Here is an 18,645-nt window from a genome sequence, read left to right as displayed (position 1 = left end):
TGAAGATGAAGAACTGCCTTCCTTTGAATCAATTGTTGAGGAGGATGCTGAAGGTTGATGAAGAAACTTTTGAGGGATTTGTTTTTAAATTTATTTCTTAGACTTGTTTTAAATTTGCTACACAGAGGTTGTTGTTTCAGTTTGCTTTCTTGGATTTCTGTTGAAGTTTATTTCTCAGATTTCTTGGATTTCTTGGATTTTTTGTTTGAGTTTGCTTTCTTGGATTTGTGTTGGAGTTTTCTAAACATCGGATATTTACTTGTCTTTGGCTTTGAAGTCCACCATCTTCTTCTAAACTCTGTGTTGCAATGTGTTATATGTATAGCCATATCTTTTTCTTGTGTTATATGTAGAACCGGCTTGCGTTATATGTAGAACCGGCTTGCATTAATGGTGTGTCTCCAAGACCTTTTTCTTTCCCAAGAAGCATTGGATCTCCAAGTGCACTCGTGTCCCCAATATTTGGAGCATCTAAACCATTGAGCAATGGAACAACGAAAACTAAACATTCTTATAAAGACTTGATTGATACAGCATCACCTTTTGAATCTGTTAAAGAAGCTGTCTCCAAATTTGGGGGGATTACTGATTAGAAAGCACATAGAATGCAAGTATTAGAGGTATAGTTAGTGAAGTGTGTGTATATATATATTGCCAAGAACTTTTTTGCGATGCAACTTTTTGGAACAAGAGCTCAAAAAGAACATGAAGGAGATTCCTGAGTACAAGAAAAAATCAGAAACGGTGGAGATGTCAAAACTGCAAAACAGGACTCAGAGCTTGCAAAGCTGAGAGTTGAGGAGATGGAACAAGGAATCGCTGATGAAGTTAGCGTTGCAGCTAAAGCTCAGCTTGAAGTGGTTTAGTCGACCTGCATTCTTCCACATCATAAACCACAAACAACCCGCGGGTTAGCCCGTTTCGCCAATTGTTTAAACCGGGGCGGGCGTGGACAATGTTTACATTGCCTGCGGTTCAAGCGGGTTGATCCGCGACGATCTGAAAAAGAAACTGAACCATGGCGGTTCGGGTTATATGGGTGCGGGTTAGCCCGTTTGACACCCCTATCTCTACTCATCAAAATCATATCGCCCGTGTACAGTTAACACAAACTATTATGGGCCGATTGTGAACTCATGTAGAAGCTATATGGGCCGATTTTGGAACCCATGCAAACGCTACATAGGTCGATTTTAAAGCTCATATTAATGCTATCTGGGCCGAATTTAAAGCCCATGATAATGCTATATGGGCGGACTGTGAACCCATGCAAACCCTTTATGGGCCGATTTTGGAGCCCATGCAAAAGCTTCATGGGCCGATTTTGGAGCCCATACAAAAGCTTCATGGGCCGATTCTGAACCCATGCAAGAGCTACATGGGCCGATTTCAGAGCCCAAGCAAAAGAAACATGGGCCGATTTGGAGGCCCCGTCTAAAGCTGAATGGGCCAATCCTGGAATCCATGCCAAAAGTTCTATGGGCCGAATTTGGAACCCATGCAAAAACAATATGGGCCGAATTTGGAACCCATGCAAGAGCGATATGGACCTTATTTTCGTTCGTCCTATAGCCATGCAAAAAAGCTCAGATGTACCAGCGTGCCTCATTCTCAAACCGCGGCAAAATTTTTACTCTGGTTGAGACTTGACCGTATTTTGTGAATTTGTTACTCATAGTTCTCACCTCTCATCACTCACCAGTTTATCCAAGGCATAATCTTTTTAAATTTTTTTTTCCGTAGTTTACTAGTTGGTTTTCACTTTTTTTCCAACGTATCTTAAAAGGTTTTACAGTAGCTATTATTGATTTCTTTCAAAACTAACAGAAAAAATAAAATTGAACTACGAAACTGATCTGAAAAAAAAAGTCCTCAGTCTCACACTTAACTTGTTACCTTCGACACACGGAGACAGCCATAGAGATTTGAACAACGGTAAATAAAAACCTAAAATAGATAATACCAATCACACGGACTCGAAACTTCATCAAAATCTACCACTGTTAATTAAAAGCATCCACATCTCACAAGCAGCCAGATAAACGAGAGTATATAGTGTTCTTCTTCTATTTTTCTTTCTTAAATTCACAAATGGTAATTTTGATTACTTGCACATCACAAAGCAACTTAGTTTTACGCAGACACACCTCTTACTCTCTTAGGGTGTTAAGAGGATTGTGGGCAGAGCAAGTTACCTGTAGCCAAAGCCAAGGTCGAGTTCATGACCCATAGAACCCTGGCGATTAGGACCACCGCCTTGACCCATCGGCGGTATCTGCTTGGAAGGGTCCATCCTCTGGTGAATCCCCAAGAGTGTCTGCAGTGAAGCTGGAGGATCTCCTCTATTAACTTGAGAACCTGAATTGCCAAAAAACGAATTGAGAGACCAGACTCAAAATCAACAAGTCCCTGCATAGTTCGACATCAAGACCGGGGTCCTAGAGCAGCAGACTCGAGTCCACAAAGGGTCAAAAATTGGAGATGGATTTGGTTATCTTATGTTATACCTGGTGGTGGCATAGCGTAGTTAGGCTGGCGATGGGCGAAGGGTAAGCCTTGTGAAGCATTTAACTCGGGAATGAGACCCGGCATTTGGTTGTTTACATGAGGAGAGCGATGGTGTGGTGGACCACCACCGGGGAATCCTTGCATGAGCTGATGGTGTTGCAGGTTCTCTTGCATATGCATCTTCTGCATCATATGTGGAGGAAGACGATCAAACTCGGGAAGTCCACTGGTTGTTGAATGATGGAAAGGTGGACGATGAATCATGTTTGCTGGAAACCGTTGATTTGGTGGCGAATCCTGATGTTGAGCTATGATGCTTCCTTGGCCCATGAAATCGAGCTGAGGTTTTAAATGCGCATGTCGAGAATCAAACGGATGGAAGGCTTGGCCTGAACCATTCAAGTGAGAGGAGTGGTCGGTTGTGTATTGTTGGGGATGGTGGTGAAGATAAGGACCATCTTGACCTCCCATTGTTGGTCTCTCGTTCCTTGGACCAGAGTTGAAAGCAGCTAGCTTGTCAGAGATGTTGAAAGTTACTTCAGGCTCCTGATTATGAGATCCTGGAAAAGACAAGAAATTTTGTGGGTTTGCAGGACCTCCCATTGCAAGTAAGTTACCATCTTCTGGAAGGCCTAGTAGGCCTCCGGGAAGACTGTCAGGTCTAGCTTGGTTTCTTTGGCTCAGTTCACCAATAGACCTGTCTGATCGAAGCGGAACCCCAGGAGCATCAGAAACCATAGGTCTTCCAGAACCTGGTTCTCCAATAGACTGCAGTTCATTCATGAAGGCACTCCCAAACAGATTCTCAAGAGTCAAAGACTTCGCTGGATCTGGTTCTCCTGCTGTAGGTGGTTTCACAGATGGTGGTGGTCTACTCTCTGTAACTGAAAGTAACTGCGTATCTTGACTTTTTGGGTCTGCACTTCTCTGTAATAAAGAAAGAAGGTGCTGGGAAGCCTGGTCATCAACAGACGCTTTCCGTTGTTTGGTCTTCTTCACTGAGGAAACACTCAAGTCTTGTTCAACTGGCGGTGGTGGTGGTGGTGGATGATAGCTTTCAGTGACTTCTGACAGAATAGACTGCTCAAGGTCTTCACAAGTGAGAACCGGTGGAGCAGCAGTTACTGATTTACTAGTGGAAGTGTTGCTTAACTTATCAGTATTTTTAGTGGCATGGCCTTGATAAGGAAAATCCATCGAAAGTTCCCCCTTAGCTTTTGTGTCAAAAGGTTGCAATTTATCTGCACCTTGAAGTAGTGACAGTAAGCCTCTCGGTGGCCCGCTGGATGCAAGATCTTCCACTGGCTTGTTATCTGCACCGATAAAAAATAGGGATGTTGGATTCTTGTCATTGTAATGGTAAAACGTAACTAATCTAGCATAACAGTCAGCGGATTACCTTCTTCAAGAAATAGATGCGCGAACTTGGAGGATTTAACAGTCGGAGGGGTCCGTGTTTCTTCTACCTTTTCTACATTTTTCTACAAGGATGTGGACCAAATGTCAGGTTGAATGAGATTCGTCGAATTCCACAGGTAAAATATGTATAAGCAAGTACACCATATCATGTCACAACGAAACAGTTATTTCCTGAGAAAAAGCATTCGATTTTGTTTACATGAACATGTATGAGCTTACTAAGAGAAAAAGAGAAACTATGCTTTCAGGATCAATACATTACAGTATATAGAAAAAAGCCTAATTACGACTGGTTAGAGGAGACTACATCCGAAAGAATTATGCACCATTTGGACCCAAAAATGAAATGCAAAACAATTACAGATTCATAAGCTATCATGCGAGTCGAATTGTAAGGGGATAATTTGAGCTAATTGAATACTTGGAAAAAAAATTTCACCTGAGTAATATTAGAGGAGTCAACACTACTAAAATTTATAGCGGTGTTGAATATCTTATCCAGAATTGATGGCCCATCCGAAATCTCCAAGCTTTTCTTCTGGTCCAAAGTCACTGTAGTTTGCTCAATTTTTCTAGGATATCCATGAGCTTCAGCAGCAGTTGAGATGGTGGAAAGCTTTCCAAAACTTTTGTCCTTATGAACTTTATCTGTAGATTTGTTAAGAAATAAAGACATATTAACAGCCTGTTCACTTGTGTCAGAGGAGAAGGCACGAACAGCTTCACCTTCTACCAGCATCTCACTTGATCCAATCGTAATTCCCGACTGTTTTTCTTCATTAGCAACAGACGTTCCATTCACCATATTAATGCCTTTGATAGTCAAAGGACTACTCTCATGCTGAGAAGTTTCAGTCTGCAAATGGTGTGATAACCAGTAAATAACAGGTGCGATCAAAGATAGTGATGGATTTGTAAAATGTGGTACAAATCAAAGTACCAATCAGAGCATACACTCAAACAAAGCATTTACAAAGAAAAAAATAAACCAAAACGAAAAGGGCCACCACACTCAAACTTCAACCCTCACTGATGAGCAGGAAGCGAGGACCTCCGTCGAAATCGATAGATCAAGCGAACACAGCCTTGTATCAAACACAACCAGCGAAGTAGTAATGGAAGGAATTAGCTTTCTCCTAGGAAATAAGATCAATGATATCAACTAATCCACAAGGTACATGCAAAGTCAGAACTAGCATTGAGTTTTCCTTTTGACTTTATTGTCCATGATGCTGAGAATCATTCTATCAGGATTCATGACTTCCATAGTTCTGGTAACATACTTCTATCTCCCAACTATATTTAAAAGAAAGCCACATCTATATTTTGAACAAATCTTGTGAGAAGAATCTGATACTATATTATTAAGTATCCTTTCTTTTGATTCTTCTTCAGGTATTTCAATAGCCTTAAAACGTTTAAAATCGATATGCAAACAAAAATGAAAACTTCATGGAACACTGATATTAGGTATTGAACATCTCAGAAAGATAGTGACTTACTTGAGGTTTTTCCCCTTGCTTTCTTTCCAAAATTGTGCTTGCAAAACCAGGCGGTACAAGTGGTCTGGGTGCAGCACTTGCTGGAATACTAGAGCCAGGAATTGCTGGGGTGTTACTAACTTCATCGCTTCTACTTGGAAGCTCTTTTTCATCTATGGATTCCCCAAGGAGTTCAGTAAAATCAAAGTCGTTTTTACGCAAGTCTGGGTTTAATTTTTGCCTCTCCTGGAATACTTTTTGATGTTCCTTCCTTAACAACTCAAAAGAAGCTGACAGAGAATTGAGAATGTCAATTAAAGATTGATACAAAAACGCATGTATTCACAAACTGGTAAAGAGCTAACTATAGGACGCATGTATTCACAAATTCCCTATACCTCTTCTTTTTCTTTCTTCTTCCGCTCTATCTTCACTTGTAGAGTCAGAAGAACCAAACGTCTCATCATTTAGTGAGTCTCTAGTGTCACGTCGAGTGTAAGGTGGCGCCTACAAATGTACAGGAGAGGTTTAGAAATCTGCGTCTTAATTGAGCTCTACTCAAGTACACCAGCTGATGACACCCGGCAACATGGTGGAGCAGCATTTAACAGTCAACAATACTAAGGACTATTCAAGATGGCTACAAAAGACAAGTGGGCACTTAACCTTGTATGGGCGAGGAGGATGGTAAGGTTCATTGCTTCTCCTCAGCTGATACGAGTCATTAGATTGAGCTCTGGGGCCAGATGGCCCTGCACCAAATCCAGAAGGCTTAGGGAAAGAACCTTTCCCCAATAGACCATCATGCTCCGGTGCTTGCCAAGGCCTCCGGGATGGCATGCCAGAACGCCTCCCAGGCTCTCCTAACAAAATATACAGTTCAATATCAACTATAATACATAAATTCGAGCACTTTTTCTCAATAGCTTTCTTTTCAAGTTCACTAGACAAAAGCAGCCTTCATGCCATTCACTTACGTAAGAAAGTGGAAATCCACATTTACTTATATTGAACAGCGCTGAATAGGTTCGTAAATCATAAAAATGAACACTTTTTGCAGAAAGAAGTAATTTGCAAGAGTACATTACGAGAACGAAAATAGAGCAAAGATTACTATTTTGCTAGTCCACCTCGTAGTAACGTCATCATGCAACAATTAAAGAATGGGATGCGAGTAAGCCCAGGCTACCTGGGTCCCGGTCTGACTGTGAATCACCATCTTTATCACTCCATCCACCTGATCGCCCTTCCCATCTTCCATGGACGCCTCGAGAGTTACTAACTAATTCACCCCTGGTGGGAGGCGATGAACTATAGTCATTCCGCCTCAAACCATGAGACGAAAAATCGCCAGAAATTCTGTGTCGCTCGGGTGAAGGATCTTCGGAGTCACTGCTCATATAAAGAGTGTACAGATCAAGACATGTCTCTCCAAACCATATAGTGTAGTAGATAAAACGACTACACGGTCACAACAGAATTATACAGTTCCTAGAAATCCACAAATTATATAAAATATAGAATAGAGTCTCACCGCCACAGTAAATCATTAAATTCACTAGGCACATCTGGCAGCTTCTTACACGCATCCTTATCGCTCAACGATAAGAGAAATCCTCTCGTGTATGAAATTCTTGGTTTCCTGATTCAACAACACAAAAAAAAGATCAATTACATTTGCGGCTGAAAAATATGACGAAAAGCAAAGTAAAGAAAATGATTGACAGAACAGACAAACTTACTTTTTGGATTCATCATTGGTTTCGACAAGTTGATCCATCGCAAATTGTTGTTCATCTGCTATACTCATTGTACACGCCACAAGATTATAGCTGGTCAAGGCCAAGAAACACCACTATATGTTCTCAACGCCGTATCAAGTTGTTTAACTGTAGTTCTCTATGGTAAATAAATACCCAAAAACGCAAGTCTTCTTACAAGTTCTTCTACTGTAGTTCTCTATTCTCAACTCTCTCAAGTAACCACCAATAATATTCAAATCAACCGAAACGCATGATCCCAAGTAGCCAAAATTACCAACGAACCCCACGATTCACCACCAGGAAATTCATCAGGAGGTCACGATCTAGCTATATGTACAGTAAGATTCCGAGACGGACAATCTAAATTGTATTTCTAAGATCTTCGACCAGAATTGGTAAAATCTCCACTAAAAACCAAAAAAAAACAAAACTAGCTCATCCTAAAGTCACAAGGCTAATCTCGCATTAGATTCTGAGGAACCCCTGATTCTCACCCAACAATCTAATAGTTTCGAATCGGAAAACCCCAAACCTAGCTAGAATGAAATAAATTATAGTCTCGTGCACCGATTGAAGGTCTTCGACAGCTAGGGTTTTTGGCCCTACGAGGGAATTACAAGGATTCCAGAATCCATCGGAAATGATTGATAAAAAAGAAAAACGCGGATTCTAGAGAGAAGGAGAAACGGAGAAAACTGTTAAGGTTTCGATCTGCGGAAAGAAATTTCGCTCCTCCTGAATTTGATCGATTGACGAAAAACGAGAAGATCGAAGAGAGAAAACGAAGTCTACAAGAAGAGAGAGAGAGGGAGAGATTTCTCTCAAAGAGGAAGGTGAACTTGACAACCCACGCGCCTGCTTTCCACGTGAATTCACGCTCTAAAATCCACTAAATTTGTATAATTTCATCTTTTTCCACAAACTTTTAAGAAATAGATACAAACCCCTTAATATGTTTTACCTGCGCTATTTTAGACAGAACGTAATCAAATTTCCTGATATTATAACAAATTAAATAATATTTTTATCATCAAAAGGAATAAAACATGCAACAAAAGCAAATTACAAAAGGAGTTTTTCTGAAACATGGAGACAATACATACAATAACAAACCAATTGATGAAGATGATGTCTTCTTCAATAGCCAGCTATTTTCATTTCTTTCCCTTTCCTTTTCCTTTAGCATCAAAATGATGAGCCTTCAGTTTCTTCTTCCGCACTATCGCACCTGTGTTGGAACCACCGCCTCCTTCCCTGAAAGGCATTCCCATCAGAGCCAATAGTTTCTGTCCTTCTTGATCGGTTTTAGCTGTAGTGCTAATGCATACATCCATTCCTCTTGTTTTTCCAATCGCATCAAACCTATATGTAATTGACCAAACAACATAGAGTTTAGATGTTCGGTTGTAACCAAATACCGGACTAAAGTAAACCAACGCTTGACCTCGATGGACCAGTGGATAAGAATAAGTCTCATGCATCTGTTAGTAGTGTTGCTTTCGAGGGTAGATTAGATACAGTAGAACTAACCTGATTTCAGGGAATACACTTTGGTCTTTGACACCAATGCTGTAGTTTCCGTTCCCATCAAAGCTACTGGGACTCACACCTTGGAAATCTCGAGTTCTTGGAAGGGCTAAATTGATAAGACGATCCAGGAACGAGTACATTACCTGTCACAACACAAGTGTCAAATACTCAATAGGAGAGTTTGATTATTCAAGATTCAAGAATGAGCAAACGGGAAAGAGAGCTCACATCTCCTCTGAGAGTGACAGCAATCCCAAGCGGTTGGTCTTCCCTAATCTTGAAAGTGGCAATGGAAGCTTTAGCTCGTGTCTTGATAGGTTTCTGCCCTGTAATAAGCGCTATATCTTTCATTGCAGCCTCCAAGCCTTTGTCGTTCTGCGCTGCATCTCCAATACCACAATTCACTACAATCTTCTGAACCTTTGGAACCTGGCAGAGAAAATTTGCATTCACACTTGATAATTGCACTTCCAAACAGCAAGTTGAAATATGGAACAAGACGCAAAAATTTTCAATAGGATTCTCCTCGTAAGCACCATTATCAAAAACAACAAGCTTAAACTTATGCAGCTTCACTACATTTTCCAGATGAAATCAATCCCGAAAAAAAAAAACCCACAAGTTTTTCAGGAAAAGCAAATTATGTGAAACGAATTCGAACCCATCAGATGACATTCAAAGAACATAGCCCCATATTTCCCAAAAAAATACAAATCCACCAAGAATTAGACTCCAACAACATCATAAATCGCAACAGAACCAAAGCCTAGGGTTTGGGCTCAGAGATTAGGAGGTTACCTGGTGAATATTAATGTACTTGAACTCTTCTTTGAGCGCAGGAATAATTCTCTCTAGGTAAGCGGTTTTGAGCCGCTGGGTTTTCTCCGCCTCAGATTTCTCGACCAGCACAGTTCCGGACGCCGAGACTTTCACCACGTTTCTGAGCGGCGGAGGGAGCACCCGAGCGGAGGATGGAACCGCTAACGATGAAAAACGGCCATGAAACGAAGAAGCAGAAGACTGCAGAAGCGAAGGAGACGCCATGGTCGTGGCTCGAAGTGGATAAAGCTGCAGGAAAAGAGTGAGCTCAGCGTCGTTTTTGTGACAATCAATGGCACATTTGTAATTTCTACCGAATTCTTGATGGTTTGAGACTTTGAGGATAAGGATTTTTTCGTTTAGTCCATATAAAATAGAACACTTCCGTTAAAATACCCAAAGTTTGACTTTTGAAGTTGAGATTTTAACCCCATAGGTTCTATAAAGATTTAATTACCCTCATATCATCTACACTTAAATCCATATTCAAAATATTGTTAGGTGCTAGTCGGGCGATGGACCGCCTAGGACTTAATGAATTAATCAGTAATTAAACGGTGATTAATTATAGATTAATTTTTTTTATATGAACATAATTTCATATATTTTATACACTGAAAGAATACAATAATTCAACGTGGTTCAGTTGTTTTAGTGTCTTCCCTTAGCCAATAGGTAACTAATTCAAATTCTATAGAAAGTCCGCTGCATCTATAATTTTTTCACCATTTACATCATTTTTCTTGCTTTTTATGTCGTATATCAAAAATATGATAGATATATCTAGTTACAAATGATTTCTTACTTGAATCAAAGGAAAAAACGAATGTTTTTGAAAATCCTGTATTCTTAGGGCATCCTCAATGCAGATACCTTCATGGGTCTCCAAATGTGGTTTTTATTAATATTATATCAAAAAGTTGTTTTAAAAATTGTATGTAGAGACCATTAATTGTACTTTGTTCAATGGGAGAGACTTGGGTCTCTAGGAATAGTGTTTTTGTTTTTTGTGTTAATTAAATTAAGGAAATATGTATTATTAATAATTAAACTTTATTTCATTAAAACACATGTAATACATAGAAAAAGAAAAAAAAGAAAACATACAACATATTATAAAAACGTAATTATTATATTAACGACCTCCAAATTTCTGCCATATATGTTCCAACAAATCCTTTTGTAACCGATCATGTATTTTTTTGTCACGAACTCTCAACCGATTATCCATCAGACTTTGAATATTTGTTGCCATATTTGTTGAGAACGCATGAGTTTCTTGTGAACTACTAGTTCCTTCTCCTTGTTGAAACTCTGAAAAATTATACTGAGTGCGTGCATCCCTTTCGTCTTCAACTATCATATTATGAAGGATGATACAAGCTCGAATAATCTTACCTATTTTAGCTTTATCCCAGAAAAGAGCCGGGTTTTTAACAATGGCGAACCGAGATTGCAAAACACCAAAAACTCGTTCGACATCTTTTCGAACACCTTCCTGACGCTCAGCAAATAAAGTGGCTTTTTCGCCCTGTGGAAGTGGAATTGATTTGATGAATGCTGCCCAATTTGGATATATACCATCGGTGAGATAGTATGCCATATTGTAGTTTCTTCCGTTGACAGAAAAATTCACTTGCGGGGCGTTACCGTGTAAGATATCATCAAATACGGGTGAACGATGTAGGACATTTATATCGTTTAGAGTACCTGGAGATCCAAAAAAAGCGTGCCAAATCCAAAGGTCATATGAAGCAACGGCCTCTAAAACGATAGTTGGTTTTCCTGCTCCCCGAGTATATTGTCCTTTCCAAGCGGTTGGACAATTCTTCCACTCCCAATGCATACAGTCGATGCTTCCTATCATGCCGGGAAATCCACGTTGTTCTCCAACATGAAGTAAACGTTGAAGATCGTCTTGTGTGGGTCTCCGTAGGTACTCCTCCCCGAACAAGTCGATTATTGCTTCAACAAAATTTTCCAAACAAGAACGAGCAGTTGTTTCCCCGAGCCTGAGATACTTATCTACCGTATCAGCTGCATCACCATATGCCAACAGACGGATGGCTGCTGTACATTTTTGTAGAGGAGATAGTCCGGGTCTTCCCAAAGCATCTTTCTTTTGTCGAAAGAATCGCACTTCATTGGAAAGTTTATCAACAATACGGATAAACAAAGACTTGTTCATCCGAAACCTTCACCTAAAATAATTTTCAGGATATGTAGGGATATCACTGAAATAATCATTCCATAATCGATTATACCATTCTTCACGATCTCTTTCAACATAAGCTCTTTTTTGCTTAGGTTTGCTAGTCTCTTGCTCCTCTCCATATTGAGTCCACATATTCTCATACGTTTGCTGAAAGTATTGTGCGAACTTTTCCTTGAAAAAGTTCTCAAAATTTGGCTCACTAGAATCATCATTTGGGATATTAGAAGAGGAGGCCATTTAATTGGTTAATAACAAATATAGAAAGATGAACTTTGAAGAAGAAAGATATAAAGATGAAAGGAGACAGTGTGAAGGATGAACTTGCGAATACAAACTTGAAGTAATATTTGAAATACTCATCTCACAATATATAGACATTGTCTCGTTTACATGAGTGGTGCACATAAAGAAAGAATGAGTGGTGTAAGAAAAAGCAGAGTACTACACATAAAAAAAGCATACTAGAAGACATAAAAAAGCATACTACAAGACATAAAAAAAGCATACTACAAGACATAAAAAAAAGCATACTACAAGACATAAAAAAAAGCATACTACAAGACATAAAAAAAAGCATACTACAAGACATAATAATTTTCCACCGAAATGATTCCCTCTCAACTTGTGATTGGCAGAACTTGTTTGTATCTTCGGAGTCATACGCATGTCTGAGTCAGCTTATATTGTCCTCCGCAACCACTGATATTCCCTGAAACAGCAAAAAACATTGTAAATACATATATGTGTATATGGTGCTGCTGTAAATCAGGGAACAACAAATATTAACAGCAAAGAAGAAGCATAACATAGATTAAGCGTCCACTACATAGATAACCCAAGAAAATCCTTAAACATCAAAACAAGATCCTAAACGATACATAGATAAACATCATCTAAACGATAGACAAACCACAAACAACATGAGACATAGTTCGAAAATGACAAGACCCTAAAACTAATCAGAGAACAGTTCTTGGACAAGCTTCTTCTTCATGTTCGAGAGAACATTCAAGTTTAAGGTTGACATGACACAAACCTAAATCGCAATGACCAACCATTGTAGCAATTTATTACCTAATCTAATCATCATTTATTACAACCTAACAGCTAAACCCCTAGCTATCTACATAGTAATGACAACAACCACAACGTTAAAGGTAAACATAACTTACTCGTTGAACTGAAGGACACATCATTGGTTAATGTTACACCAGCTTCAAGTTATACCCTAAACAGTAGCCCCCTTCCCTGACCTGAAACTAAAACCAGAAACGTTTAAGTATAGATAATTTAAAAAACAAAATAGAGAAGATGAAAAGTTGAGGATAACAAGAACTTATCTGAGTGACGGCCATAGCTTGCCTTCGAAGAAGGGCTGTTTGTGTAGCTTATCGGCATTACTCTGTACAGATCAAGCAAACAAGCTTGTTAGTTAACAAACAAAAATCAAAAACAGATACGACCACAATACAAGATCAAGAGCACCGATCAAATGCACATATCAATACATAGACATTGATCAAAAGCACTTATGTATCTTTTCTGTCATAATCAAACACTAATATATATCGATCTAATGCACCGATCAAATGCACATATAAATACATAGACATTGAATGAAAAACTGAACTATCCCAACCAAAAACAATGAAGGACTCAACAGATAACAGCACAAACGTTCAATTTCTTCATCAAATACAATAACATTTCAACATTCACGAAAAGCCCCAAATTTTCAAAACTAGGGTTTCACTAAAAATCAACAAACAAATCAATTCGCGTTCACATACAACAAAATCTACTCTAACTAACCCGAATTTAAGAAAAAAACTTCTAAATTTCACCACAAACAAAAAGTCCCAATTTTCGAAATTAGGGTTTACTCAAAAATCACCGATTAACCATCGAAAATGAAATTGATCCACTAACAGTAAAGGAAATGAACATCTAACCCTAATACAAACAATCCTACACAATCGTATTCATGGATAAAAATCCATCTGAGATTACACGAAAACAACAACGAAACATGGAAGATAATAGGGGGAAGAACACTTATCTGAAAGCGACTAACGAGGTCGTCGATGACGGAGATTCTGCGGAGTCAAATCGCGATCCCTCTGCAAATCGATCGGAGATTCGAAGGATGAAATCGTTTTCGTCGGTGGAGAGGAGAAAAAAAATGAGAAAGGAAAACACGGGGAAATGAAAATGAAACCCTAGTGTTTTTTTCCCAATTTCATTAGCCAACCACCGATAGCCACGTGGCGCTGGAGACGTCTTCAGATGTCGCCAAATAAGAGACGGATGGGCCAAATTAAAGACGCGGTCCAAATTCTTTATTAATTGATCTCTGTTAAAAACGGGTCGCGTCTCAGCGTTAATGATGCCCTTACGAGAAAAACTTTCAGAATTTTAGCCGATTAAATTGCTGATAAATTGGAAACTGCTTAACTGAGCTGACTTGGACAAAATTGCGGCTCTGCTCCGCACACAGCTTAGGCGGTCGATTAATCATCAAGTCGTCAGACATTTTTAACACAGTTTTAAACTAGTATATATACTTTAACGAAGAAACAACTGACCAATTTTAGAGAGAGGGTCACATAGTTCATTTGAAGACAGATTTTTTGACCTACTTTATATTTTATCCCAGATTTTCAAACGCTACACATAAATAAGATCATTAAATATTGTTTAGTGGAGTGGACAAAATAAAATAGAGAGGCTATGTAATATGGGCCTAAAGTCCAGCCCAAACTGTTTGAGCTATTCCGGGTATAACCCGGACCCGTATTTAGTCGTTTTACATTGACATAGTCACATAAGTCTCTCTCTCTCACCACACCGACCCGAGAGCCATAAACCTCTCTTTCTTTCTTCGATTTCCATCTCTTTCTCTTCGCGGCTCAGGTCACTCGTTTTGGCAGCCATGGCGATTCCTTACATGGAAACCGTCGTGGGTAAGCTTCATATCCTTGTCGGAGACATTCTATTCTCCATTCTCACTCACCGCGTTTCAATCAATACATAACATTTTGCTTCCTTTTTTTCTTTTCTTTTCTGTGTTGAGATTTCGTTACTGGTTTCTTACGCCATCATCTCTGCTTGTCGTCCATATATTTGTCTCTTTTAACATACTGTGTTTCTTGATCTGAGGTGTTATAAATCGAACTGTTTCTCGTCGTACACGTGCGTTTGATCTGAGGTCTCGTGATATCATCTTGTCCTCGTATTAGTGTGCGACGGAGTCTTATTTGTTTCCTGATCAACAAATTTAGGGTTTGGGAAGAAAATTCGTAGTCTTTCCTGAGGATTTTGGAATGTTTTGCCTTCAAATCCATACAGCTAGAGTTTTTGGGCAAGTCCTTTGTGTTTTTTTTTTTATATGGGGTTTGTGTTCCTGACCAACTGGGATCTTGAAGAGAAGATATTTGTGATGGCTTTTTATGGGGCTTTGTGTGGTGGATCCGTTTGTGCAATGAATAGGTTTATCAAATATGGTAAGATGGTGTACACATAGACATAGGCATAGGTATGCCTGTCGCCAATTATTCGAACTTGTTTATCTGAAAGTGCACATAGACATAGATTGCTTGGCGTTATAGTTCAATCATATGAACAGCATTTTATCCTTTTTCATCTCGTAGAAAAGAGGAGATATTATTGAAACGTACAAGTGACGGGAGTATATGTTGTAGCATATTATATCAGATCCAAATTCATCTTTTGTTCTTTTCTTTCAGGTTTTATGATAGTGATGTACATTTTTGAGACATATTTGGATCTGAGGCAACACGCTGCTCACAAGCTCCCGACTCTTCCAAAAACCTTGGTTGGAGTGATTAGCCAAGAGAAGTTTGAGAAATCTCGTGCATACAGTCTTGACAAAAGGTTTCGTGTTTATTAGTATCTTCTTATAAATAGATGCTGTTAGTTTCTCGTATTTGTTAAGGCTATTATCACTGAACTTGTTTCATTTTACAGCTATTTTCACTTTGTTCATGAGTTTGTTACTATACTTATGGACTCCGCGATTTTGTTCTTCGGGATCTTGCCTTGGTTTTGGAAGGTACATATCTGATTTCATTATTTAGCATCTCCTTTCTTAAAAATATTTGTGTTGTGATAAAATTGTAATCATTCATTCTTCCTGTAGCTATCTGGAGGTTTTCTACCAATGGTGGGACTTGATCCAGAAAATGAAATACTGCACACACTTTCATTCTTGGCTGGTGTTATGACATGGTCACAGGTTTTTCAAATTAACTCCTTCATATATTCTAATACGTGTAGGATCGAAAGATATCTATTTTTGAGAATAATATGGTTTCTTTTGTACTCTAATGCAGATCACTGATTTGCCATTTTCTTTGTATTCAACTTTCGTGATTGAGTCTCGGCATGGATTCAACAAAGTATGTCGTATTACCAACACTATCTTTTCTCTTAGGTTTGCTTTATTACACGTGTGGACTACATTTGCTGATAAATTTTGTTTGCAGCAAACAATATGGATGTTCATTAGGGACATGATCAAGGGAATACTTCTCTCTGTCATACTAGCCCCACCTATTGTTGCCGCAATAATTGTTATAGTTCAGGTTCGGTGATTCTAGATCCATCTTGTTCTGAGGTTTTGACATATAAGACTGTTCTCTAACGAATGTAAACTTCAAAGTTTTCAACTTTCGTGTCAGAGATGTATCATTTACCCTCCCTGGGCATAAGGTTTCAATCTTCTTCTTTTTCCAGAAAGGAGGGCCTTACCTTGCCATCTATCTGTGGGCATTCATGTTTATCCTGTCTCTTGTAATGATGACTATATACCCAGTTTTGATTGCACCGCTTTTCAACAAGTTCACTCCTGTGAGTATTTCTGTGATGGCCGTTTTATAATTGAGCCATATATTGCCCTATGTTATTATCAGACAGCTAAATGTTCCTTTATATTTGGGTATAGCTTCCAGATGGAGACCTCCGGGAAAAAATTGAGAAACTTGCTTCTTCTCTAAAGTTTCCTCTGAAGAAGCTGTTTGTTGTCGATGGATCTACAAGGTCAAGCCATAGCAATGTGAGGATTTAAATGCTGTGGATCTCTTCATGCCTGCATTTCTAGATTACCATAAGCTTATGTGAGGATTTGCTCACGATTCTTGTTGCATCTCGCAGGCGTACATGTATGGTTTCTTCAAGAACAAAAGGATTGTTCTTTATGACACGTTGATTCAGCAGGTACCGTGACTCTGAATGAATCAAGCAAGGCTATAGTCACATTCAGATTCTGATTCTGAAACATAAAATTATATTCTTTTTTTTCTTATTCTTTTTTTGCAGTGCAAGAATGAGGATGAAATTGTGGCGGTTATTGCACACGAGCTTGGACACTGGAAGCTGAATCACACTACGTACTCGTTCATTGCGGTTCAAGTGAGCAATGACTGTCCAAAACTTATTTACTCATATCTTCATTCACCTGGGAAACATGTCTTATATCACGCTCCCCATATTTTTTTATTGCAGATCCTTGCCTTCTTGCAATTTGGAGGATACACTCTTGTCAGAAACTCCACTGATCTCTTCAGAAGTTTTGGGTTTGATACACAACCAGTTCTCATTGGTTTGATCATATTTCAGGTTAGTTATTTTTGGTTTCGAACACTAAATACATGGATCAAGATGGAATTAACAGAAAAAATATTCCAAACCAATCTGATATCTCCCGTCTGATTCTGACAGCACACTGTAATTCCACTTCAACATCTAGTAAGCTTTGGCCTCAACCTTGTTAGTCGAGCATTTGAGTTTCAGGTAAAATTTTACAATCCTCAAGTTCCAGTTAAAGTTTCTTTAAAGGCCATCACTAAATCTGAGTTGACGTTCGTTTGCAGGCTGATGCTTTTGCAGTGAATCTTGGTTATGCAAAAGATCTCCGTCCTGCTCTAGTGAAGCTACAGGTCAGAGAGCAGAAAAACGCAAAACTGTTTCCACAATATGTTTCATGCTTTAATGGTTTTTTTGTTGTTGGAATTTCGCAGGAAGAGAACTTATCCGCAATGAACACTGATCCATTGTACTCGGCTTATCACTACTCACATCCTCCTCTTGTTGAGCGGCTTCGGGCTATAGATGGACAAGACAAGAAGACAGATTAAGTCCTGATATAATCTTTGTCTGTTGTACGGATCGATGACACTTTTACGCCCCGTATGTTTTGACTTGCTAGGTGAAAAGGAAAAAAAAAAGAAAAACTGAAATAACATCTAGGCACACAGGCCTCTTTTGTTTGTTTTTTACTTCACTGTAGTTTTTGCATTAGTTACTACAAATTTGTAACGATATGGGGTTGAAGTTTTTTTTTTTCACACAATGATCTTTTAAATTTGTTATTTTTAAGTTATACCTAAACAAATTGATATGTTTTATTTTTAGATTTGAATAAAACCACCTGTCAAAAAAATAAATAAATAACATTAAAATTTTAAAACTTTAGTTATCAACAATGGCAAAAAAAATTGTTGAACTAACTATTATGCATTTTTTGTGTAGATTATCAATGCTATATAATTAACGACGAAGAGGACATTTTTCTGGTTGTTCAAAGAAGGCAAGAAAGAAGCATTTGGACTCAGGTAAGAGATCATTATTTGCTTTCTTTTTCTTATGAAAATGATACATTTCTTGCTAAGATGGTGCAATAATGGGTTTCTCTTTTCGCCCCAACCTTATCTTTTTCTTTATTCCATTCTTATAGTTTATTACCCTTTAAATTTTAAAGCAACCCTTCTTAAACTTGGATTAATCTGTTATAGATTATAAATATATATATATATATATATCATTAGTTCATCGGTTTAAGAAATCAAAAATTTGTTTATTTCAAAATCTTGTATTTGTGATTAGACAATTC

The 18,645-nt window shown here is 38.5% G+C and overlaps 3 protein-coding genes across 6 annotated transcripts; 1 reads left to right on the top strand and 2 right to left on the bottom strand.

Annotated features, from left to right (window-relative positions):
- Positions 1 to 1,856: 1,856 nt before the first annotated feature.
- On the bottom strand, positions 1,857 to 8,004 carry LOC18015190. 3 transcript variants are annotated; one of them, XM_006396217.2, is made up of 11 exons: positions 7,151 to 7,999; positions 6,943 to 7,050; positions 6,598 to 6,800; positions 6,075 to 6,271; positions 5,807 to 5,915; positions 5,430 to 5,698; positions 4,654 to 4,783; positions 4,367 to 4,575; positions 3,908 to 3,989; positions 2,508 to 3,821; positions 1,938 to 2,358 (listed from the first exon to the last, which is right to left on the bottom strand). In XM_006396217.2, the coding sequence occupies exons 1-11, from the start codon at positions 7,216 to 7,218 to the stop codon at positions 2,192 to 2,194; spliced, it is 2,856 nt and encodes a 951-aa protein (XP_006396280.1). In that variant the 5' UTR covers positions 7,219 to 7,999; the 3' UTR covers positions 1,938 to 2,191. The 3 variants fall into 3 exon arrangements, with proteins under 3 accessions (XP_006396281.1, XP_006396280.1, XP_024010509.1); XM_006396218.2 differs by having other exon boundaries at positions 1,857 to 2,358; positions 4,367 to 4,783; positions 7,151 to 8,002; XM_024154741.1 differs by having other exon boundaries at positions 4,367 to 4,783; positions 6,075 to 6,268; positions 7,151 to 8,004.
- A 144-nt stretch (positions 8,005 to 8,148) lies between these two features.
- LOC18015157 (50S ribosomal protein L5, chloroplastic) lies at positions 8,149 to 9,881 on the bottom strand. Its single transcript, XM_006396216.2, has 4 exons — positions 9,500 to 9,881; positions 8,930 to 9,130; positions 8,702 to 8,844; positions 8,149 to 8,533 (listed from the first exon to the last, which is right to left on the bottom strand). Exons 1-4 carry the CDS (start codon positions 9,743 to 9,745, stop codon positions 8,326 to 8,328), a joined length of 798 nt encoding a protein of 265 aa, XP_006396279.1. The 5' UTR covers positions 9,746 to 9,881; the 3' UTR covers positions 8,149 to 8,325.
- A 4,702-nt stretch (positions 9,882 to 14,583) lies between these two features.
- On the top strand, positions 14,584 to 18,100 carry LOC18015156 (CAAX prenyl protease 1 homolog). 2 transcript variants are annotated; one of them, XM_024154361.1, is made up of 14 exons: positions 14,584 to 14,698; positions 15,482 to 15,629; positions 15,723 to 15,807; positions 15,895 to 15,990; positions 16,088 to 16,153; positions 16,241 to 16,339; positions 16,491 to 16,604; positions 16,699 to 16,809; positions 16,908 to 16,970; positions 17,073 to 17,165; positions 17,259 to 17,372; positions 17,475 to 17,546; positions 17,627 to 17,692; positions 17,774 to 18,100. In XM_024154361.1, the coding sequence occupies exons 1-14, from the start codon at positions 14,668 to 14,670 to the stop codon at positions 17,888 to 17,890; spliced, it is 1,275 nt and encodes a 424-aa protein (XP_024010129.1). In that variant the 5' UTR covers positions 14,584 to 14,667; the 3' UTR covers positions 17,891 to 18,100. The 2 variants fall into 2 exon arrangements, with proteins under 2 accessions (XP_024010129.1, XP_024010128.1); XM_024154360.1 differs by having other exon boundaries at positions 17,627 to 18,100.
- The last annotated feature ends 545 nt before the right edge of the window (positions 18,101 to 18,645 follow it).

Source organism: Eutrema salsugineum, unplaced genomic scaffold, assembly GCF_000478725.1.
Source record: "Eutrema salsugineum unplaced genomic scaffold, Eutsalg1_0 scaffold_3, whole genome shotgun sequence".
Classification (NCBI taxonomy): domain Eukaryota; kingdom Viridiplantae; phylum Streptophyta; class Magnoliopsida; order Brassicales; family Brassicaceae; genus Eutrema; species Eutrema salsugineum.
Note: the sequence above shows the minus strand (reverse complement) of the source record. Positions and strands in the feature narration are given on the sequence as shown.

Bases quoted from the DNA above. Each gene is read 5' to 3' on its own strand.
- LOC18015190 (XM_006396218.2), bottom strand. From the start codon at position 7,218: ATGAGTATAGCAGATGAACAACAATTTGCGATGGATCAACTTGTCGAA. The intron at 7,051-7,150 runs GTAAGTTTGTCT...TTGTTGAATCAG, and splicing joins ACCAATGATGAATCCAAAAA to GAAACCAAGAATTTCATACA. The intron at 5,916-6,074 runs GTTAAGTGCCCA...GTACATTTGTAG, and splicing joins ATCCTCCTCGCCCATACAAG to GCGCCACCTTACACTCGACG.
- LOC18015156 (XM_024154360.1), top strand. From the start codon at position 14,668: ATGGCGATTCCTTACATGGAAACCGTCGTGG. The intron at 15,630-15,722 runs GTTTCGTGTTTA...TTCATTTTACAG, and splicing joins GCATACAGTCTTGACAAAAG to CTATTTTCACTTTGTTCATG. The intron at 16,340-16,490 runs GTTCGGTGATTC...TTCTTTTTCCAG, and splicing joins CAATAATTGTTATAGTTCAG to AAAGGAGGGCCTTACCTTGC.
- LOC18015157 (XM_006396216.2), bottom strand. From the start codon at position 9,745: ATGGCGTCTCCTTCGCTTCTGCAGTCTTCTGCTTCTTCGTTTCATGGC. The intron at 9,131-9,499 runs GTAACCTCCTAA...TTTCTCTGCCAG, and splicing joins AGTACATTAATATTCACCAG to GTTCCAAAGGTTCAGAAGAT. The intron at 8,534-8,701 runs GTTAGTTCTACT...AATTACATATAG, and splicing joins AGTGTATTCCCTGAAATCAG to GTTTGATGCGATTGGAAAAA.